General features: G+C 46.4%; 1 protein-coding gene across 5 annotated transcripts in view; it reads left to right on the top strand.

Annotated features, from left to right (window-relative positions):
• Nucleotides 1–24332, top strand: part of nox4 (NADPH oxidase 4) — a 158466-nt gene that overhangs the window by 62786 nt on the left and 71348 nt on the right. For all 5 annotated transcript variants that reach the window (XM_072577769.1, XM_072577770.1, XM_072577768.1 and 2 more), the window contains 2 exons: nucleotides 9257–9461; nucleotides 23986–24150. In XM_072577769.1, coding sequence (XP_072433870.1) covers nucleotides 9257–9461; nucleotides 23986–24150 — 370 coding nt within the window. The remainder of the gene's footprint in view (nucleotides 1–9256; nucleotides 9462–23985; nucleotides 24151–24332) is intronic.

Below are 24332 nucleotides of genomic sequence, written 5' to 3'. Positions count from 1 at the left end.
GATGTATGGGAAGGCTGTCTTTTTCCTGAAGACCGAGCAGGTGGTCCACCTGGTTGTGGAGAGGGGGCTCACTGTGGGCGGGACACATCTGCCCGTCGACCCTTTGGAGGTTATGGTCCAGAGGGTTGTGATCTCCAATATCCCGCCCTTCATTGCCAGTGAGCTCCTTCTTCCCCACCCCAACACCTTGGGGGAGATCCGGTTGGGTGTCCAACCGCTCCTGCTCGGTCTTAAGGACCCTGCCCTCTGGCACGTATACTCCTTCCGATGGCAGGTGTTTATTTGCCTGGCCCGGGAGGAGGTCACAGAGGGCTCTTTACCCTCCTCCATGAGGGCGCGGCTTACCGTGTCTTCTGGACGGTGGATGGCCACCTGTGCTGCGAGGTGGGGCACATTAGAAAAAACTGCCCCACCCAGAAGGCTGCCCAACCCACACTAATGACTGAGGGTGGTGCTGCCACAACCCCTCCCCTGACGTCAACACCACAAGCCCTGGCAGCGGGGGCTAAGCTAGATGCTTCCAATACCTCAGCTTCTGGCAGGGAGGGGGGTGAGCGTCCAGCTGGAAGGCACTCAGGAAGATGCAACGCGCCAGGCCCGCCTACGGGGAGACCACCCTTTCACCTTCCCCTACAACTAGCCCATGACCTGCTCCGCCCTGGCATGACAATGTCCCCACGGCTGTGCCAGCATTGCCCTGGCGCGGGAACCCTGACCCCCAAACCCGTACATGATCCTGGCCCTGCTGCACCCACTGACCCCACACTCAACCCCCGCCCCGTTACAGAAACCTCTGGGGCTTTAACGCCTGCTTCTGGCGCTACAACACCTGGCCCGGGGGCCCCTGAGCCCGAGCCCTGGCACTAACCTGCGAGGAACCACTGCTGCCTCACCTCCTTCAGCAACTGTGTCTCTGGGCCCCAGAGAGGGAACTGGGCCCCTGCTCCGCCTACCATCACCTGATAAACCAGGGGCAGGGCAGGAAGTGACATGACTGGGCCTCCCCACCTTGGCCATGCCCCTGCCTCCCCCCAGCTAATAGTATTCCGGGAAAGGCTGGGGGGGGGGGGAGAACCTCCAGCCCCCATGACCACCAAGGTGGCGGGGAGGTAAAGGCCCATTAATTCCCCCCTGTCTCTCTGGGGAAGAGGTGCTGGCGGTGCTGCCCCTCTCCAGGGGATAAGCCAACAGTGTCTCTTGACTGTCCCGCACCGCGGCCCAACCTACCCAAACCCCCAGGGGCGACAGCAGGGCCTCCTGCTGCCTCAACTCCTCCGGCCCCTGGGGAGGACTTTAATAACCACACGGGCCATAGTGCGGGCGACAACGGAGGACCCTCTGCTGGGTCGTTGAGCGGTGGAGGGGAGGAAGGTGTTATCCTCGCTTCTCCCTCCCAGACTGTGTTTTTCCGGGGGCCCTGGCCCTGGGGGAGGACCTTTTTCCCGAGGAGCCGGGTGTCCTGGTGCCAGGAGAGGAGCGGGGTCCCGAGCCTCTGCCACCTGACGACCTGAGCTCTGGGCGTTCCAGGAAGGGGTGCGCCAAGGAAGGTACTGCCGGTGACCCTGGGGGTGGGGTCGCGGGGGTTTGAGGCCAGTTGGCGGCGCCGGACCAGCCCCCATCCTCCCGGAGGAGGGTTCGGGATCGGTGGCAGACACCGGGGACGACATGGACGCTGTCTGCAGCGACATTTTTGAGTCCCAAGTGCCCCCCACCAATCTCCCCCTCATTCCCCTCGAGGAACTCCGGGAATTTGTCGAGGAAACTTGGGAGTCACCGGAATAGAGCCCAACTGGAGCTCATTCGAAAGAGTTTACCGGTCGGCCCACGCTGCTCGCCAGGCACCTGGGCACGATGTGAACGAGCGAAAGCGAGTCAGAAACTTCCTGGGGCACTCCTGGTGAGGGCGAGGGACATCTGTGCCCCTCCCTCGTCCTCCCAGTAAATGTGTGTATATATAGGTTTTTAACTGTGCTGGTGGTGGTTGCACAACGCTTCTGACATGGAGACAACTATAGCCAGCCTCAACATCAACGGCAGCAGGGAGTCACAGCGCAGATTCCAGACCCCCCTCGGGATGGGAGGTATGGGGTGTGCTTCCTGCAAGATACCCACACTACCCCAGCAGACGAAGCCACCTGGCTCCTGGAATGGCGGGGGTGGGGGGGGGTCGACATGAGTCACCTCACCTGCAGATCCGGCGAGGTGGCTATCTTGGCCCCACATTTTCAGCTGGAGATCTTGGGGGTCAGGGAGCCTGTGCCAGGCCGTTTGCTTCACCTGACAGTTCGGCTGGGGAGCGCAGTGCTTCACTTGGTGAACGTCTACGCTCCCCTGGCCGGGCCGAGGCAAGTGAGCTTCTTTGAAGAAGTGTCCGCTCATCTCGCTTCCATTGACGAGAACCAGTGCGTCGTCCTCAGGGGCAGGGACCACGGCGGTGCCCGCACGGGTTGGGCGTCGGGGAGGAGGTTGGGGGACTTGGTCAAGTCCTTCGACCTGGTAGACGTTTGGCGGAATCTCCATCCCGACTCCATCGCCTTCACCTTCGTGAGGCCTGGGGTCGGAGCGTCCAGAATCAACCGCCTGTACGTTTCGCGGGCGTACGCCTCCTGTTTTCCGAGGGCCTCCACGCGGCAGGTGTCGTGCACGGACCATCGCCTGGTGTGGGCGGAACTCCTTCCGTTCGGCGCCAGGCTCGGCTCCGCGTATTGGCACTTTAACAACCTGCTGCTGGAAGACGAGCGGTTCCGGGACTCGTTTTGTCATTTCTGGGCCGGCTGGAGAAGGAAGCGGGGAAGCTTCCCCTCCCTGAGGCTATGGTGGGACGTGGGCAAGGCTCACGTCCGCGTCTTCTGTCAGGAGTACGCGAGGGGATCGACGAAGAGGCGGAAATCCAGGGTCGGGGAGTTGGAGAGGGAGATGCTCGACCTGGAGTCACGCCTCGGTCAGCCCGACGCGGACCCGGCCCTGCGCGGGGCGTACGAAGAGACGAAGGCCGCGCTCGGGGACCTGCAGCTCGTTGGGGCTCGGGGCGCGTACGTGAGATCGCGGATCCAGCTCCTCCAGGACCTGGACCGCGGCTCCCCCTTCTTCTCGCTTGGAAAAAAGGCGTGGCACCCGTCAGCAGCAGCTTGTGCTGCTGGCCGACAACGGGTCCCTCGTCTTGGATCCGGAGGGTATCAGGGCCCTCGTTCTGAAACTATTACATGGCTCTGTTCTCTCTGGATCCGTCCAGCGAGGATGCTCGCAGAGTTCTGTGGGAGGACCTGCCGGAGGACGCTGGAAGGCTGGACGCTCCTGTCACCTTTTGAGGAGTTGACCGGCGCCCTCGACCGGCTCTCGAGGGACAAGTCCCCGGGGCTGGACAGGCTGACTGTGGAGTTCTTCTGGGTGTTCTGAGACGTCCTGGGGAGCGACTACACACAGGTCCTGGGGGAGTGTCTAAATGCTGGAGAGCTGCCCCTTCCTTGGTGCAGGGCGGTCATCGTCCTGCTGCCAAAGAAGGGGGGCCTTCGTTCTTTGAAGAACTGCCGTCCGGTCTCCCTCCTCAGCATGGACTACAAAATCTTCGCCAGGGTGTTGTCTTCTCACCTGGCTTCCATGCTGGCCCACTTGATTCACCTGGACCAGTCCTACACCGTCCTGGGCCAGAGGATACACGACAACGTCCACCTGGTCCGGGACCTGATCCATTTCTGTCGACGGGCTGGTCTGCTGAGCGCCTTCCTATCTCTCGACCAGGAGAAGGCGTTCGACCGGGTCGATCACGAGTACCTGCTCGGGACACTGCTGGCATTTGGGTTCTGGACTCAGTTCGTCGCCTGGATCTGACTTTTGTATGCTGCCACAGAGTGTCTGGTTAAAGTTAATGGTGCCCCTTCGCTTCGGGAGAGGAGTGCGTCGAGGCTGCCCCCTGTCCGGCCAGCTGTATTCCCTGTGCGTGGAGCCTTTCCTGCACCTCTTGCGGAGGAGGTTGTCGGGGCTGGTTCTGTGTGGCGCGGGCAAGGGGGTGGTCCTCTCGGCCTACGCAGATGATGTGCTCCTCACATTCACTGACCCGGCTGACCTGGGGAGGATGCGTGAGTGCCAGGCTGTGTACTCGACAGCGTGTTCCGCCAAGATCAACTGGGCCAAATGTTCTGGACTACTGGTCGGTCCGTGGCGGGTGGACTCTCTGTCGGAGGAGTTTCGGGGGTTCAGCTGGAGTACCACCCATCTCCTCTACCTGGGGGTCTACCACAGCCCGGCTGAGGAATCCTGGCCGGCCAACTGGCAGGAGGCCAAAGTCTCAGCTCGCCTAGGCCGCTGGACAGGACTGCTCCGAGTGCTATCTTACAGGAGTCGAGTGCTGGTCATAAACCGCCATGGTGGCCGCCATGCTGTGGTACCGGCTGGTCACTTTGGTCCCTCCTCCTGGCTTTGTCGCTGACATCCAGAGAACGTTGGTCGACTTCTTCTGGGACAAAAAGATGCACTGGGTCGCCGCGCAGGTTCTGAGTCTCCCTATTGAGGAAGGCGGTCAGTCACTGGTGTGCGTCTGCACCCAGGTCGCAACGTTCCGCCTTCAGACCTTGCGGCGATACCTTTACGTCGAGCCTCCTCCTAGGTGGTGCGCCCTGGCGATGTTTTTTTCCGCCAGGTGCGTAACCTCAACTACGACTCGCAGCTCTTGTTCGTCGACCGTGACGGTTTGGAGGTCACCCTCAAGATGCTGCCTGTCTTTTACTAGGACCTGATCACTGTCTGGAACATGGTCAAATCGCGCTGCGCCTACCCTCCGGCTGGAGTAGCGGCTGTCGTCAGGGAGCTGTTGCTCAGAAATCCGCACCTCCATACTCGCGGGTTCGAGTGGCTGTCGGAGGGGAGGGCCGTGGCGGCGAGGGCGACCAGGGTCGGGGATGTGCTGGGTGCCGGGTGCCTGGGCTGGACACTGCCGCAGGGCAGCGGTAGACGTCCGGTACGTGGCCACCGCCATCCGACGCCTTAAAACGGTGGTGCTCGGACCCGACGTAGTGCACCAGTTGGAGGACGCTCAGGTGTGCAGTGGGATCCCGTCCGCGCTCACCCCGGCCCGGACGGAATTTCACATTGGCCCCAAGGTCCCATACTTCCCGCAGGAGCCTGTGCCCCACAACCTGAGCTGCCACCGGAATTTTAATTTTGTTCCCTTTCAGGTGGTTAAAAAGGCGGGCCCTGTATCGACTGCTGCTGCACACCGTCCACCTCTTCTCCCTCATCCACCATCCGGACACGCCTTTGTGTGCCCACTTCGCAATGGCTGGTGGGGATCCCCAGTGGAGGGCTGTCTCCGTGGGAGTCCCCCGTTTTTCCTCCTCCCCCTTTCTCTCGGGGATCTGGGGTGGAGGGTGCTGCACGCAGCAGTCCCCTGCGGCCGCGGATTGCGGTGGTTCACGGACTCCCAGCCCAACTGCTTATTCTGTGGCGCTGTGGAGTCCGTGGACCATGTGTATATTGGGTGTGGGCGTTTGCACTCTTTCCTTTTTTGATTTTCTTAAAAACCTCCCCTGCTTTTGGTTGCACTTCAGTCCCACGCTCCTGATCAAGGCACCATCAGTGACCTTCCTTCCAGCATAAGATTGGAAATTGGGATGTTCATTGTTGGCTGTGCAATGTTCAGTATCATTCTCAATATCTTTAGATCCCTGAAGCAGTCCATGTCCATAACACAGAACCAATTTTAGTATTCTGGTGTAGAAGGAGGCCATTCCACCCATTGTCTTTATCAGATTTGCAAATCCACATCTTAACTTAGTGCCATTCTCCTGCCTTTTCTTCGTATCATTTCTATTCAGGAAGACCTAGATAATGTCAAGGTTTGAACTGATGAATGGCAAGTAACACGTGCAAATTACAAGTGCCAGGCAATGATTCTCTTTTTAGATTAGATTAGATTACTTAGTGTGGAACCAGGCCCTTCGGCCCAACAAGTCCACACCGACCCGCCGAAGCGCACCCATCATACCCATTCCCCCACATTTACCCCTACATCTAACACTACGGGCAATTTTGTTGGAGCTAATCTAACCATCACTGCTGAAAATTCAATGGCATTATCATCCACTGAATCCCCCACTATCAACATTCTAGGGGTTGCTATTGACCAGAAACTGACCTCGTTCAGCATGTTACTGTTGTGGCTAACAGAGCATTTCAGAAGCTATGAATACTGTGGCAAGTAACTCACTTCCTGGTTACTCAATGCCTGACCATATCTGCAAGGCACGAGTCACTCCCACTTGCCTAGATGAGTGTAGTTGCACCAACAGTCAGGCTTGATACCATCCAAGACAAAGCAGCCTGTTGATTGGCACCACATTCATCATCTTTAACATTCAATCACTCTCTCCACCACTGATGCACAGTGGCAACGGTGTGTATCGTCTACTAGATACACTGCACAGCAGTGCAACGTGACTCACTCAGACTTTGTCAACAATTTCCAAAACTGTAACCTCTACCACTTGAGAAGGACAGCAGATGCATTACAGCACCACCAGTTGCAAGTTCCTCTCCAAACCACACACCATCACGATGTGCAACTATACGACTATCCCTTTATTATCATTGGGTGAAAATTCTGGAGCTCCTTCCTTTCTGTCCCCAAACCCTGAAGTACAGCAGCTGTTGAAGAAGGCAGTTCACCACCATCTTTTCTCGGGAAGTTATTGATGAGCAATAGTTACTGGCCTTACTGGTGATACCTGCATTTCATGAACAGATTTGAAAAACAGTGCAGCAGTGAAATGAGGAAGAGGTGGAAGCAGATGTAGGCAGTAATGATAATGACGCACTTACTTGCTCTCAGACCTTTCATTGACTGAAATACCAACAATGTGTCCTTTGACACAGCATTTGCCTCCGGTGGGCCAATGGACAGGACTGATCTTCTAACTATAATTTGCTCACTAGAAGTGAGCTACCACATCAGTTTTACTGCAGGGTTCATATGAAAACTTTAAGGATATGGTTTACAAGATAAAGCTGACAGATATGCAAATATATTTGAGACATATGCAGGTCTCCATCAGTCTGTTGTCATTGTTAGTGAGCATGGAAAAATGCTGCACCAATTCTGACCTCTTCTGCGCCCCCCCCCCCCCCCCCCGATCCAATTGGATTTGCACAGAACATTGAGCTAATCTTTTCTGGTGTAGAATTGGTGGACAACCCATTTACTACACCTTTGGACTCGACTATGATGCAGCATCTTAAAGTCTGATGTGTAATTCAATGTCATTGCTTAACTTGCTGCCACAGATGCTTAGACTGTTGTTGTCATAATTCGACTTACCAGAGTAGCTTTACATCAGCCCAGCAGCTTACCCTCCACCATGTTGCTGGGTTTGCTGAAAGCCCCAGTTGGGTGGCACTGGTTTCTTTGAGCAGGACTTTCTAGTCCTTTGTTAGGTACACCAACATTTTTGGTCCTTTTGTGCTATTCTGCCAGATCCAAGCTGTTGTTTGTGAATTATCCAGTCCAGGTTGCTCCTACCCATGCCATAATGGTACAGCCCAAAGCCAGGTCTTCTACAGCCATTGTTACTTTGAGGTTGACCAGCCAGTATTTAAGTTATATAGAAAAGCTGGGACTTTTTTCACTGGAGTATAGGAGGTTGAGGGGAGACCTGATAGAAATGTATAGAATGATGAGAACCATAGACAAAGTTAGTTATCTTTTCCCTAAGGTGGGAGATTGCAAGATTAGGGGACACATTGTTAAGATGAGGAGAGGCATTTTAAAAAGACCTCAGGGGCAAATATTTTACACAGAGGGTGGTTTGCATGTGGAATGAACTTCCTGAGAAAATGGTGAATGTGTGTCCAATTACAACATTTCAATGCCATTTGGTTAAATACATGAATAGGAAGGGTTTGGAGGGATATGGACCCGGATCAGGCAGATGGGACTAGTCTAGTTTGGCATTATATTTGTCATAGGACTGGTTGAACTGAAGGGTCTGTTTCCATGCTGAATGACTCTGATTCTATGAAGAACAGTCACTGGACCTGAAATGTTAACTCTGCTTTCTCATCATCGATGCAGCCAGATTTTGAATTTTCAGCAATTACTGTTTTTTGTTTGATTTCCAGCATCTGCAGTTCTTTTGTTTTGTTCTGTGCTGTTCAACACTGGCCAAAAACCGTAAAATGGAAAAGGCAACAAATTGGAGAAAGTCAACTTATTATGAATTTGCACACATAGATAATAGTCAATGTATCAGAGGATAAAGGTTGTAAAAAATATTAAATACTTTACATCTCTGGAGTAATCTTGAAGAAAAGTAAAGGACATAAAATATTCTTTCATTTCTTTGTTGGAAAAATAAAACTCTTAATAGGATTTTAAAAGAATAGTTATCTGAAAGAAATTATTCCCTCAGTACTCAGTGATATGGATTTATGTTGAATCATTACTGTGGGAGCCAAGAAAGCCTTATGGGGGAACAAGCTATACCCTTCCTAAGTAAACATAAATGGGTTATTTTTGTTTTCTTTGAACTTTTAATCTCCAGTTTCCTGGAGCAATTACAGCCACCACTTTGACTCCTCTATAGAAACACTATGGAGTTTGTTTGGAAGAATCTGTAATAGTTTTTTTTAATGTGATAGTAAATGTCTTACTGGGAATTTATATTCCTATACTTCCTTAATGGAGAATGTCTGGACAGTGCTTCATGAGAAACATTGATATATTTGATTAAAGCAGGCATGTCTGTCTGTTGGCTATATATGTAACATTTCCTTTTTGAGGGTGAAGTATAGATCTTGCATGGTACATCTGGCACTTCTACGTCAAAGTGGAGCAATTGCAAAGATTAAAAACTACCAATGTCTTTTGTGGATAATATCAGTGGTAGAAGAGCTTTAATTTAGTATAATTATCACTTGCATATGACATCTGCTGAAGTGACAGTGACTGATAATAAGGAGAAAGGCACAATAGCTTTAAACTTCATAATGCAAGCATTTTTCTCATATTAAAAATGACTTTTTTTTTATTAACAACAATGGCATAGACTTGTGCTTTTTTGGAAAGCTGTTCAGAAGTGGTTTGAGTTTCTCTTTTGGAATTTAGTTGTATTGGTATAGAATCTGGAATCCTGAGTTACAAAATATGGCTTTTTAAAAATAAGTGAGGGTTAAAGTGAGAAGGCACTAGTAGGAATTTAGAAGATTCTGAAAGAAATAGATAAAATGCAAGGTACTCTTTTGAACAAACTGATCACTTGTCTTCCAGAGGCATGTTGAAATATCAGGCGAATTTGGATCAACACCTGCCTGGCTGCATTAACCCGAATAAAACATCAATCGATCATTTCCCCATGTCAAAATGTCCTGCAGAGCCATTTCTAGAAGTCTATACTGAGTCAGAATCTGGGATGGAGAACAACTCCAAGAAGATCTGCAATGAAGCCCCAAAATTTCAGTCTAATTTACAAGAGGTATGTAAAATTTGGTTGGTGAGATTGACACATTTGATTTTGACTTAATGTTTGATTTTTCTTTTAATTTTTCTTTGTGTTCTAGTTTGTTGCATTAAACACTCCGTTCTGGATTGTAGCTTGGTTGCATGGTCAAGTATCTGTACAGTTTAGAGGGTACATTGATAGTAGCATAAAATAATTTAATTTCGGATTGCAATCTTTCATAGAATGTTTGGACCATAAATATTTAAAACATTTTGAAGAATAAAACATGAGATGTATGTGAAACAAATAAAATCAGAATTTGCTGGAGAAACTCAGCAGATCTGGCAGCATATGTGAAGAGGAAACTGAATTAATACTTTGCGTCGAATGACCTTTCTTTAGAACTGTTCTCAGTGCAGTCTCCACCAATAAAAAAAACTGACTGGAGAACAAAAGGTTCGGATATGTCAAAAAAGATTCCTTGGCAAAGAAATGCTCATCATCAGACTCAGAGCTATGACTAATGCCTGCTTTGACAGAAAGATTCCTGAACTTTTTGAGATAAAGAATAAACTAAATAGCTGCAACTCCTGAAGTCAGTCAAGGATAACAGAATCTGGCATGGGGTTGAGCACGTAGTCATGTGTTAGCTTCCATTGTTGATTCTGGTAAAAATCTTCACGATGCTTTTAGTTTCTTTTGACATAATGGCATAATAGTGAATTTGAACACTGGCTATTGGAGAGACATCTGCATGATAGATGCATCTAAGGAATGTTCTTTATTGATGTTGAGGTGGATTTTGTTTTGTATACAGAGTTGAACTGTGGTGACTATTACTGTAAAATGTGACCTAAGTTCTATAATTCTTACTTGAGAATATAAACATTAGCTGGTATTGCACTGAAGATATTGTCTGCACATTCTGGAATAAGGGTATAAATTGTGACTTGAGATGATGGGTATTATTCCTGAAAACTAGTCTTAACCCTCAAGACTATGGTTATCCATTTTTATTTTTTTTAAAGACATCAGTCATATTTATGCTTCATGAAGACATGTTTCCTGGGTAGTACAGATCATGCCCATGTTGAAGGAATGAAAAGTTTTACAACTTAAGGACATTGAATTAAATACAAGTGTTCATTCTTGACATAATACTTATTGTTACAGCAAACACGTTTAGCATCACTCATTTGTTGCTCTGCTTCAGCCCTATGAAAGTGGATGGTCCAGGATACTTTCACAGAAAGTTTTTAAGAAATTACAGTAGCTTTGAGGGTATTTTGGGGATTTGAAACTTTTTCCTACTGCCTTGAATCAGGGTTTTGAGGTCAGTGTTGGCCTCAAGTTAAACTGTTCTTATTTCCAACTACAACATCGTCATGTACCTGTCGAGGTGGAAAATTATCCAGGAACTTCATAGGCACAAAAAGCAGAATGAGTCAATTTGGCCAATTACCACCATATCAGGAAAGTACTATAAGCTATTGTGGACCATGCTGTAAGTGGTATCTTTAACAATTTTTACATGGGATGTGGGCATTGCTGGCAAGGCTAGTATTTGTTGTCCATCTCTAATCCTCTTGAACTGACTGGCTTACTCAACAGTTCTAGAGGGCAGTTAAGTGTCAACCACAACACCATTGGTGTAGAATCCTGTGCAGGCCAGACAAGGACTCCAGATTTCCTTCCCTGAAGGACGTTAGTGAACAAGATTGGATTTTATAACCATTGATGGTCGTTGGTAGTACCACCATCGTTGAGACTTGACTTTTATTCCAGATTTATTAATGAATTGAATTTAAGTTCCATCAGCTAGTGTGGTATGACATGAACCCTTTATCTCCAGGATATTAGTCTGAGCAACGGATTAAGAGTCTAGTGACATTACCTCTTAACCATCATCTCCACCTTCCCTATTTACTCACTCACGCTCACTCACCAGCTTGGTTGTAAAAAGCATTTCGGCCTTAATCCAAACAAGGAGAGAAAAGCTGAATTCTAGACTTCTGTTGAGAATGGCTGTACTTGATATTTAAAGCTACATGTGTTGGATTCGTCTTAAGGGGAAAGGGTGGGGTGATGGTCATATTTTGGATTAGTGGTGCTGGAAGAGCACAGCAGTTCAGGCAGCATCTGAGGAGCAGTAAAATCAAATTTTCAGGCAAAAGCCCTTCATCTAGAATAAAGGCAGAGAGCCTGAAGCGTGGAGAGAAAAGCTAGAGGAGGGTGGGGGTGGGGAGAAAGTAGCATAGAGTACAATAGGTGAGTGGGGGAGGGTGGAGTGGATAGGTGGAAAAGAAGATAGGCAGGTAGGACAAGTCATGGGGACAGTGCTGAGCTGGAAGTTTGGATCTAGGGTGAGGTGGGGGAAGGGGAAATGAGGAAACTGTTGAAGTCCACATTGATGCCCTGGGGTTGAAGTGTTCCGAGGCAGAAGATGAGGCATTCTTCCTCCAGGTGCGGTGGTGAAGGAGGCCCAGGACCTCCATGTCCTCGGCAGAGTGGGAGGGGGAGTTGAAATGTTGGGCCACAGGGCAGTGTGGTTGATTGGTGTGGGTGTCTCGGAGATGTTCCCTAAAGCGCTCTGTTAGGAGGCGTCCAGTCTCCCCCGCCCCCGACCTATCACCTTCATCCCCTCCCCCACTCAACTATTGTACTCTATGCTACTTTCTCCCCACCCCCACCCTCCTCTAGCTTTTCTCTCCACGCTTCAGGCTCTCTGCCTTTATTCCAGATGAAGGGTTTTGCCCGAAACGTCGATTTTACTGCTCCTCGGATGCTGCCTGAGCTGCTGTGTTCTTCCAGCACCACTAATCCAGAATCTGGTTTCCAGCATCTGCAGTCATTGTTTTTACCTTGATGGTCATATTTGTTAATACCAGTGTAGTCAGTAGTTGAATTGATCCAACAAATGGTGAACATAATATCCCATTTACTGACGAGACAGTTTTGAAATTCAGGCTAGCATAAGCCAACTAAAATCTTTGACATCCTAGAAGTGAGCTCACTGGGAACAAGATAATAAAAACCGAAAGAACTGTGGATGCTGTATATCCGAAACATAAACAGAAGTTGCTGGAAAAGCTCAGCAGGTTTGGCAGCACCTGTGGAGAAAAACTAGAGTTAACTTTTCGAAAGTTAACAAAAGAACTTGAAAGGGATAGCAGTGTGTCTGTGCTGGTAGGTTGTGTTTATAGGTTCATAAAACACATAGCTTCAAAAACAAAAATAAAGGTTCAACAAAACTGGTTTGCGGAAGCAGCTCACCACCACTTTTTCAAAGGCAACTAGGGAAGGACAATAAATGCTTCTAGGAGAAAGTGAGGTCTGCAGATGCTGGAGATCAGAGTAGACTGTGTGGTGCTGGAAAAGCACAGCAGGTCAGGCAGCATCCGAAGAGCAGGAGAATCTACGTTTTGGGCCCGAGCCCAGTGGCCGGACTGGAGTTCCTGATGAAGGGATCCGGCCCAAAACGTTGATTCTCCTACTTCTCAGATGCTGCCTGACCTGCTGTGCTTTTCCAGCAAAACTCTCTTGACAATAAATGCTCCCATCCAACAAGGCCCACACCTAGTGAATGAATTGAAATAATTATTTGGGCGATGCTGAACAGCCAGGAGTATTCATCAAATGAAATTAATTTGACAATATGTTCTGAGGAAGGGCCACGGGACCCAAAACGTTAACTGTGTTTTCTCTTCACAGATGCTGCCAGACCTGCCGAACTTTTCTAGCAACTTCTGTTTTAGTTTCAGATTTGCAGCATCCACACTTATTTCAATTTTTATCCACAATGCCAATGTTTGGCACCATAAGATCATTAGAATTAGAATCCCTAAATTATGGAAACAGGCCCTTTGGCCTAAAAAGTCCACACCGACCCTCTGAAGAGTATTTCACTCAGATCCATTCCTCCACCCTATTACTCTACATTTCTCCTGACTAATGCACCTAACCTAGACATCCCTGAACACTATGGGCAATAAAGCTTGGCCAATCCACCTGACCTGCCCAGCTTTGGAGCGCCCAAGGAAACCCACACAGACGCTGGGAAAATGTGCAAACTCCACACAGACAGTCGCCCGAAGCAGGAATCAAACCTGCGTCCCTAGTGCTATGAGGCAGCAGTGCTCACCACTGAGGCACCATGCTTTGCAAGACATCCAAGAAGCTGTCATGATGTTTTCATTCTACACTGGTTAAGTCTTGCACAGATCTTCACATCTCCACGCAGAAACAAGGGCCATGCTTGGTAATGATGCAGAAGCTGACATTTGTGAATAGCCCTTGAATTGATGCTCAGGAACGTCGACATTGAAAGCTTATGACAGAGAGTAGTCATTGATTCAATGATCAAGAGGCTGAAGGTGTGATTCATGTGGCTGAATCTTGGGCTATTTCATTATGAACTGGAAAGGATATCTTGAATGATGGTTGTGTACAACATTGTGCATCAGAGCAGACTGGAGCTTCAAGACGATAAACATAATGACCACTCCGTGCCTTTCATGGGGAAAGATGAGCAGGAGCCTGATGTGGCAGAGGTTCACTTAGCTTCCAGGATCCTCAGGGCATTGTCATTCAGGAACACAAGCCAGTCTGAGGGAGTACAGCCATCTCGTATATTCATCTTGAATCCAGTGTGCCAGTCATCCTCCAGAACTCTGCACAATGCAGTGTGGTGTTTTCCGCAGTCACAGTCCACTCCTGTAATCGACACTTATTGTTTATCTTCTACTCGAGTCAAATAATTTTCATGAAGGCTAAAGGTCACTTGACAAGTGGCAGAAAACAATGGAGAGCACAGGATTATAGGACTTTGAAATAAATCTTACGATTCATTGACATTTAGCTCAAATTAACTATTTATCACAGTGTTAAATACCCAACTGACTGCCGATTTTTTTCTGTTTATTTTGTTATATATTTATATGGAGGAAGTGTCAGTTAACTCAGGTGGCAGGATGATTGGTTTGTGATAGCAACAGCATGGATTCATCTTCCCACACCCACTCAGGGCCCAATGAAGAATTCTCCTTCTCAACCTCTCTCCTAGCCTGCAGCATGGTGACCTTTGAGTTAAACCACCACCAGTTGTGTCTTTCCAATGAGAGAGTAGCTTGATGGTTTGCTAGGATAATTATATGTGAATTCAACAGAGCTCGAGTCAAGTTGCTCATTCCCTTCATTTGACTGCTTGGATGATCGTGGCTGATATCCTGTCGGAAATTTCCAGGTCCTTTGATGTGGACCGGGAGGCAGGAAAATGGAAGGAATTGGAGGAACCAACCATCAAGGGACTGCTAAATATCTTCCCGTCATCAGGTCTTTTGCCAGGGTGGGCAGGATGCTAGTTGGCCTCCTGTGTGAGACCCAAGTGAACCATTTAGCTGACCAATTTGAGGGATTTTCCTAGTTCTGTTGTTAGCTGCCTGCTTTTAGGAGTCTGGAGTTACATGGGGAGCATATCCAGTAAATGTTGGTGGCCTCCAATATGCTCTGGAAAAGCCCTCCTTCATAAGCCTAAGGAGGGAATCTTCTGTCCATAGTGGCTGCCTCTGCAGCAATAATTTTGCTTGTGCCTCCATTCCCCAATAAAACTTTGGGCCCCAATCCCATCTCCTTTTCTTTGGGAACACGTTAGTCTTTAAGATGCATTCTCCTTGTAACTCATCCTCAGCAATGACCATTGCTTGCAGCAGTGCTGCTGAAGTTGATGAGCCTCTGGTTCTCTGATTGGCCAACAGGCCTTGGAGATGAGTGACCATCTTAGCAAGGGCTGTGATCCCGCTCTCGCCCTCCTTAATTCATAGCCACTGGCAAATGCAATTCTGGGACCCACTGCTGAGTAAAATGGGGAGTGCTTTGAGCAGAGTGAGCTCTGCCAACTGTCTTTTCTCCAGCTTCCATCTCATGGCCCACTTGTCCAAGAGCCAGATATTTTGCTGTATTTCTGTGAGGTGCTATTTGATCAAGGCTTTCCTCCGTTTTACTAAAGTTAGCAGGCAGAAAGTGTAAGCCATTGATGAGGGCAAGCATGCATTCATTTCTGATGCTTCATTAAGTGGTCACTCTTGGAGGTGCACATCAGCAGAAAGGCCAGGGATAACATATGCCTGGTAGTTTAGACATCTCCAATCTCTCTCCAGTTGTATAGTGTATCTGGTAACACTGACAGAATCTTGCACATCTTTTGTTGCTGGTCAGAAATAACCTGTTTCATGGTGATGCCCAAGGCTCTGCAAATGAGTCATTGAGTCATAGAATCATTAGAGTTATAAAGATGCACAGCACACAGAAACAACCTTTTTGGTCCAACATTTCCATGCCAACCAGATATCCTAAATTAATCTAGTCCCATTTGCCAGCATTTGGACCATGTCCCTTTAAATCTTTTTCCTATTCATATACCCATCCAGATGCCTTTTAAATGTTGTAACTGTACGAGCCTCCACACCTGCTGAAGCAGGTCCAACTGGAGGAAGAATGCTTCATTTTCAACTTTTGGCCCTTTCAACCACACGGCATCAACATCAGCTTCACTAGTTTGCAAATCTCCCCCTCCCCCCACCTCAGCCCAGATCTAACCCTCTAACTTAGCACTGCCCTCTTCACCTGTTCTATTTGTTTGTCTTCCTTCCCACCTATTCACTCCACCCTCTCCATTGACCTATCGCAATTAACCCCCAACTGCATCCACCTATTGCCTTCCCAGCTACGTTCCCAATCCACCCCCCCAATTTATCTCTCAGCACTGTTCCCCCTCCAAATTCCTGAGGAAGGCTTCCGTCCACATCATCGACTCTCCTGCTGCTCGGATGCTACCTGACCTGCTGTACTTTTCCAGCGCCACACTTTTCGACTCCAACTCTCCAGCATCTGCAGTTCTCAGTTTCTCCCAATGGGAGTTTCCCTTGCTGCTACCTCCGAGACCTGCACATGCTGTTCAGCTGTGATCTGAAGCTTGTTGTTTGATAATTTTAACTACTAGGGAAGGAGTGGGGGCTGCTGGGGTTGGGGTTAGGGCGAGTGGTGTGTATGCTTCGGAGTTGCATCCATGATATTGTCAGATTGATCATCAAGCTGCAATATAGCCATGGCAGGTAGGAAGAGTGGAATACTCTCCTGGTCAGTTTGAACTGTGTGGTCAGTAGAACACCAGTTCCCCACTTTAAAAGACCATATACTGGTTCTTGCTGCAGACTACACTCCTTGGCAAGCATCTTCCTTACTTTGAGAGACTGCCAAAAGGTGAAAGTCAAAGATGATCTCTCAAATTGAATGGATTCTCAGTGATTACTGTGCAGATCATCATATTTCATTGTCTGCTGCCATCAAGTCTCAAGTGAGTGTTGTGCACCATTTGGCTGTGTAATATTCAGTTCTGTCACCAGATACCTCTAAAGTCTCCATCCTCCATAATTATTGGGCATGTCTGTTGATCCTCTGCTTATTACAGTGTGTATCTGTCTATAGTGTTCAACTTAACAATGACTGGATGGCCAGTCTGCTGCTCTGTTTCTACATTGTATTCCTTGCTATTTTTTTTATTGCAAGGACAGAAAGAAGAGACTGAGAAATAAAATGTGTTGAGTGGATGAAAGAACAATATTTGTGAAGAACACTGGGATGCAAGAGATGCGTGTGTCATTGCAGTCAGAGGAAGATGGTAGGCTGATCAGCTGGGATGTGAGTAGGTACCCCCAGTGTGAAGAAGTGTCATATCCCTCCTCAAATGAACAGGAGAATGTAAGTTGGAGAAAGCCAGGCAAGTTAGAAGGGATTTGTACTTAGTTGTGATAGATCATTCACTTATCTCTGCCCTGATGTGGTCACTGAACTTCATATAGCATTGTATCCAGAAATGAAGAACCATACACTTGCTGCTTACCTCTGCCATTTTCAGCCATTCCAATACAAGATCGTACCTCCTCTTGCACTGATCAGACACTTTCTGTGGATCCTTACACCTTGTAAGCATCATGTCCAGAGACTCAGAAATGGATCTTTGGGACAGCCAGTTTTCATTGAATCGCCATCTCTAAGATGTTGGATCTCGTTTGAGTATAATATTTTGAGTCCCTCTTGGAATCCCTTTTAAGTAGTCATTATACAGGGCTGCATTGTGGTTAGGGCAATAACATGAGATGATAATGCTGTGGATAAACCTAAAAAACTGGAACTCTGTATTCAAGGTTCTTAACTTACATTCTGCTTGTCCTACTGCAAGTGGCTTGAAGCATTAAAATTGAGCTCTTGTGTCAGAACATCTTCTGTATGAATTCAAGCAAGGTTCACTTAGCCTTCTAAAAAGGGTGATGACATCATGGCATAATGTGTGGGGAAGCAACTGCAGAAAACAGAGATTGAATAGTCCTTTCCAAATTTCTATATATTATTGCAACTTATAAAACTTAGGTATAAGACATATAAAAAATGTTTCCATATCTAATGAAACCAATTCATTAGATATTTTCCTGTCTCCTTTCAGGATTTTGTAATCATCTCTTTGCATGCCTTTTGGAAAAATAATTATTTGGCATGCTGGGCTTTTAAAAGCAATGTGTGTTCTCAAGGGTACTCAGACAAGAGATGATTAATAGACAAAATGGCAGTTGCTTTATCCATTAACTAACTAAAGAATACACATTAGAATGTCTAGGTAATTTGAAAAACCTATCTCAGCCATTGTCTCAGTCAGTTGGATTTCTTCTTATCTGTGGGTGGGTCATAAAGACACAGACATACTGAGACACCAAAAAAAAGTAGTCCGGAAATAGGACCTCACAAGCAAGCAGAAAGCAAAAGACAGTGAAAGCTGAGAAGTAAATAGGTTCCATCCTGGACAGTCTGAAAGAATTGAAAGGCATTATTTATTCAAGGGTGATTACCCACCACTGTCAGTTAGCTTTGTTCATGTTAAATTTATGTTATTGCATGAATGAAGATGCATTATGATGGAATAAATCCAACAAAGTCTTATCATGGTCATTCTGTTGCTCCAACAATCAACATACTTGCTTAACTGCAGAGTAAACTTGTGCAGTAATTTGTATCAGTAATTTGATCCAGTGTTCATTCCATACATCTTCAGAAAGGAAAGAAATGCATGTGACCAAACTGGAGCTCTGGTTTAAATCTCAAGCGGGTTTTATTGTTATATTATCCACCTACAATTTACGTAATGCATTATAAGTCAACATCTAAATTCATAATATTTGGTACGAAGTATATGGGATTACGTGGGTGCCGGTGAGGAGTCAGAAATGTATCCTCTTGAATGGCAGACCATGCTCAAGGTGCTGAATGGCATACTCCTATTCCTGATTGGTCTGTTTATATCTATGTATATTCATATGATTACCATGTTGCATTGTTTGGACTAGTTAAACATTCAGTCTGAGAGCTATCAATTTTTTTTCAACTATTTAGTGGCTTCAACTTCATTTGTAAAAATGTTTCACTTTTTTTCCTTTTTATTCTGCACTATGTTTCACTAGTTCAAAATTCAATATACATTTAGCTGTAAACAGTCTTACAACCTTTTAAATTCAATTACAATAGATTCAGCAAGCTTTAAAATTGAATGTGTAACCTAATCAAAAATAGGTAAGAGTTTGAGCAGAATTTGATAAGGGTTTCAAGGAAACCTGATGTCTGCTATAAAGCTGGTGGCAATCTTGTTGACCCAGTTTCTGGAAGTCCAAGGGTATTGGGTCTCCAGATGTCAATGGAATCTTTTTGCCATCAGAATTCCCAACTCAACAGAGGACGTTTTAATTGCTGCAGCTTCCTAAGAGCTGCTGGACAGAGGCCAGGAATTCTCAATCACCACTGGAACAAACAGCAATAAGACCATAAGACATAGGAGTGGAAGTAAGGCCATTCAGCCCATCGAGTCCACTCCGCCATTCAATCATGGCTGATGGGCATTTCAACTTCACTTACCCGCATTCTCCCCGTAGCCTGATTGCTGCTGCTGCTAATAATTCACTCGGACCTTTGCCAGGATGGGATCCTTGGAGTGAGGCTAGTGACAACATCATAGGGATTGTGGTTGCTCTCAGCAAGTACTCTTCTTCCCACTGCAGAGCCCCTCACTCAGTGCCTTGAATTAGGGTTAAATACTAAAAACAAATTAACACACATACCTGCTGGGTTTTCCTGTTGGTCTCCCCATGTGGCATATTCCCCACCTTGCCACTGCCAGTGATGAGTGAATGAGGTTCTTAGGGCTTTAATTGATGTTCATACTGGAAGGCTGCCTGCAAGCCTTCCTACCAAAGACTCAATCATATGGACGTGGGTGTTGTATAAAAGTTAGTAGCTGACAAGATTACCTGAAATCAGGGGATAGACTCCACCCATCAGGATATAAACCACTGTTCCTAGGAAGAGTGAGCTAGTGTTTTTCAAGATATGTAAGGAACATGGCATCAATCTCAAAGGAGGGTGCCTGTAAACAGGAAAGTGGCTTGAAGTGTGTATACTTCAATGCAAGAAGTATACTAAATAAGGTAGGTGAACTTGCAGCATGGGTTGGTACCTGGGATTTCAATGTTGTGGCTATTACGGAGACATGGGTAGAACAGGGACAGGATTGGCTGTTGCAGGTTCCAGGGTTTAAATGTTTTAGTAGGGTCAGAGGTGGGGGTAAAAGAGGGGGAGGTGTGGCATTGCTTGTCAAAGATAGTATTATAGTGGTAGAAAGGGTGATGGATGAAGACTCGCCATCTGAGGTAGTTTGGGCTGAAGTTAGGAATAGGAAAGGTGAGGTCACCCTGTTAAGAGTTTTTTTACAGGCCTCCTAATAGTCCTAGAAATGTAGAAGAAAGGATTGTGAGGATGATTCAGGAGAAGAGTGAAAGTAATAGGGTGGTTGTTATGGGGGTCTTTAACTTTCCTGATATTGATTGGGAAAGCTATAGCTCGAGTTCGTTAGATGGGTCGGTGTTTGTCCAATGTGTGCAGGAGGGTTTCCTGACACAATATGTAGATAGGCCAACAAGAGGTGAGGCCATACTGGATTTGGTTCTGGGTAACAAACCAGGCCAGGTGTTAGAATTAGAGGTAGGTGAGCACTTTGGGGACAGTGATCACAATTCGGTGACTTTTACTCTAGTGATGGAGAGGGATAAGTGTGCACTGCAGGTCAAGAGTTATAGCTGGGGGCAGGGAAATTATGATGCGGTGAGGCATGACTTAGGATGCGTGGCTTGGAAAAATAGGCTTCAAGGCAAGGGCGTAATTGATATGTGGAGCTTGTTCAAGGAGCAACTATTGAGTGTCCTTGATAAGTATGTACCTGTCAGGCAGGGAGGAAAGGGTCGTGTGAGGGAGCCATGGTTTAATAAGGAATTGGAATCCCTTGTTAAAGGAAGAGGACGGCCTATGTAAAGATGAGGCATGAAGGTTCAATTGGGGCGATTGAGTGTTATAAGGTAGCCAGGAAGGATCTGAAGAGAGAGCTAAGAGCAGCAAGGAGGGGACATGAAAAGTCCTTAGTTGGTAGGATTAGGGAAAACCCTAAGGCTTTCTATAGGTATGTCAGCAATAAAAGAATGACTAGGGTAGGAATAGGTCCAGTCAAGGATAGCAGTGGGAAGTTGCGTGTAGAGGCTGAAGAGATTGGGGAGATACTGAATGAATACTTTTCGTCAGTATTCACTCAGGAACAGGACATTGTTGCTGATGTGAATACTGAGTCACAAGTAATTAGAATGGATGACTTTGAGGTATGTAGGGAAGAGATGTTGGAAATTCTGGAAAGGGTGAAAATAGATAAGTCCCCTGGGCCTGATGGCATTTATCCTAGGATTCTCTGGGAACCAAGGGAGGAGATTGCAGAGCCATTGACCTTGATTTTTATGTCCTCAATGTCTACAGGAATAGTGCCAGAAGACTGGAGGATAGCAAATGTGGTTCCCTTGTTCAAGAAGGGGAGTAGGGATAACCCTAGTAACTATAGGCCGGTGAGTCTCACTTCTGTTGTGGGCAAAGTCTTAGAGGGAATTGTAAGGGATAGGATTTATGAACATCTGGATAGGGATAATGTGATCAAGGATAGTCAGCATGGTTTTGTGAAGGGCAGGTCGTGCCTCACAAACCTTATTGAATTCTTCGAGAAAGTGACTAAGGAGGTGGATGAGGGTAAAGCAGTAGATGTGGTGTATATGGATTTTATTAAGGTGTTTGATAAGGTTCCCCATGGTAGGCTACTGCAAAAAATACGGAGGTATGGCATTGAGGGTGAGTTGGAGGTTTGGATTAGGAATTGGCTGGCTGGAAGAAGACAGAGGGTAGTAGTTGATGGTAAAGGTTCATCTTGGAGTGCAGTTACTAGCGGTGTTCCGCAAGGATCTGTTTTGGGACCATTGCTGTTTGTCATTTTTATAAATGACCTGGAGGAGGGGCTAGAAGGTTGGGTGAGCAAGTTTGCGGATGATACGAAAGTCGGTGGAGTTGTTGACAGTGAAGAAGGATGTGTCAGGTTACAGCGGGATATAGATAAGCTGCAGAGCTGGGCAGAAAAGTGGCAAATGGAGTTCAATGTAGCTACGTGTGAGGTGATTCACTTTGGTAAGAGTAACAAAAAGATGGGGTACTGGGCTAATGGTAGGATACTTGGTAGTGTGGATGAGCAGAGAGATCTTTGTGTCCATGTACACAGATCTCTGAAAGTTGCCACCCAGGTAAATAGTGCGGTGAAGAAGGCATATGGCATACTGGCTTTTATTGGTAGAGGAATTGAGTTCCGGAGTCCTGAGGTCATGTTGCAGTTGTATAAGACTCTGGTGCAGCAGCGTCTGGAGTATTGTGTGCAGTTTTGGTTGCCATACTATAGGAAGGATGTGGAGGCATTGGAACGGGTGCAGAGGAGGTTTACCAGGATGTTGACTGGTATGGTAGGAAGATCGTATGAGGAAAGGCTGAGGCACTTGGGGCTATTTTCATTGGAGAAAAGAAGGTTTAGGGGTGACTTGATAGAGGTGTACAAGATGATTAGGGGTTTAGACAGGGTTGACCATGAGAACCTTTTTCCACGTATGGAATCAGCTATTACCAGGGGGCATAGCTTGAAATTAAGGGGTGGTAGGTATAGGACAGATGTTAGGGGTAGATTCTTTACTCAGCGAGTCGGGAGTTCATGGAATGCCCTGCCAGTAGCAGTGGTGGACTCTCCCTCTTTATGGGCATTTAAGCGGGCATTGGATAGGCATATGGAGGATAGTGGGCTAGTGTAGGTTAGGTGGGCTTGGATCGGCGCAACATCGAGGGCCAAAGGGCCTGAACTGCGCTGTATTCTTCTATGTTCTATGTTCAATGTTCTTGTGCTTTGTCTTTTGTAGCTAGCTGTCATGTGCACTTATGTATGAAGTTGAGCCTGATGTCTCAAACATAATGTAACCAGCTATGTATAAGTACTATTTTACTATCTTAATACCATAAGGGTACTATGTTATAAACCTTTATTTGTTTGTTAAGACCAAGCCTATCTTATGCCAAAGATGCCACTTTCTTTTTTTTATTAATTCATGAGATGTGGAATCCTTGGCTAGGCCAGCATTTATTGTCCATCCTAATTGCCCAATGGACAGTTAAGGGTCAACCACATTGCTGTCAGTCTGGAGCCAGATGTAGGCCAGACTAGGTAAGGACAGCAGATTTCCTTCCCTAAAGGCATTCGTGAACCAGATGGGTTTTTCCAACAATTGACATTGGTTTCATGGTCATCATTAGGAACTCAGTTCCAGATTTCTTCTCCAAATTCCATTATGTGCCTTGACTGACTGTGAATCCACGTCCCCAGAATATTGCTTTGGTCATTGGTTGATGGTTATTAATAGATTCACATCAATAATATCACTTGGCCATCACCTCCCTTATGCTTGGTATCAATGACTTAGACTAATACCAATAAAAGGCTTTGTGGCAGTGATTCTACCTAGGGAATCTTGAATGATCATGTAGGATATAACTACAAAATTACATGTTATCAGATAAATGGATTTAGCCATATAAATCAGCAAAATATCCCCACTTTGCACCCTCCTGCTCAATAACATAGCCCTAACTCCTACGTCCAGACATATCTGCTGAGGTGGTAGCACTCACCTTTGCCATTTGTGTCAAGCCAAGCTACAGGTTTTAACAGCAAGCTAATGAAATTGTTTTTCAGGATCTGCGGTTAATTATTTTTGCGGCTATTGATAGTAGTCCAATAAATAATTTGCTTACTTGCTCTGCAAGCAAGAAAATAATATCTATAATTGAAAATTAAGCATTTCCTTTTTACTTCCGTCTTGCTCAGATTTCTGCTGAGGGTCAGAACTATGCATTTGTTGCAAAACAGATGTCTATTTTACAGGCCATGCACTACAACACTAAAGCTTTTAGGAGGAACTCACCTTCCTTGTGACTTAATTATTCTATAAATGTGCTTCATGAGGAACAATGTAAATAATGGTCAGTATGACCAGTTTATCAATTAAAAATAGATTCTATTTAGTATTGTCATTTTCTAACTGGATGTTTTTTCTTTGCTTTTAAGACATGGTTTTGGGTCACTGGGCCTCTCTGTCTTTATTGTGCAGAAAGGCTGTATAGATATATTCGGAGCAACAAACCAGTCACCATTGTGTCTGTGAATTCTCATCCCTGTGATGTAATAGAATTACGAATGGTGAAAGAAAACTTCAGAGCAAGACCTGGTCAGGTAGGTTGAAATAAAAAGTTACCTTGATTTGTTATATACTTGTTGTTAGATTGTCAAGGTAAAAGCAGTAAGTTTGCTCTTGTATGCTTACTGAAATAGTAAAGATCACTATTTCCAATAGCAGTCAATCTCTCTTAAAAGAATATGTCAAATTGCAGAGGTATGAGAGTGTAAGCTCCTTT

Source organism: Chiloscyllium punctatum, chromosome 9 (assembly GCF_047496795.1).
Source record: "Chiloscyllium punctatum isolate Juve2018m chromosome 9, sChiPun1.3, whole genome shotgun sequence".
In the NCBI taxonomy this organism is placed as follows: domain Eukaryota; kingdom Metazoa; phylum Chordata; class Chondrichthyes; order Orectolobiformes; family Hemiscylliidae; genus Chiloscyllium; species Chiloscyllium punctatum.
This window is presented reverse-complemented; position numbering and strand designations above follow the sequence as displayed.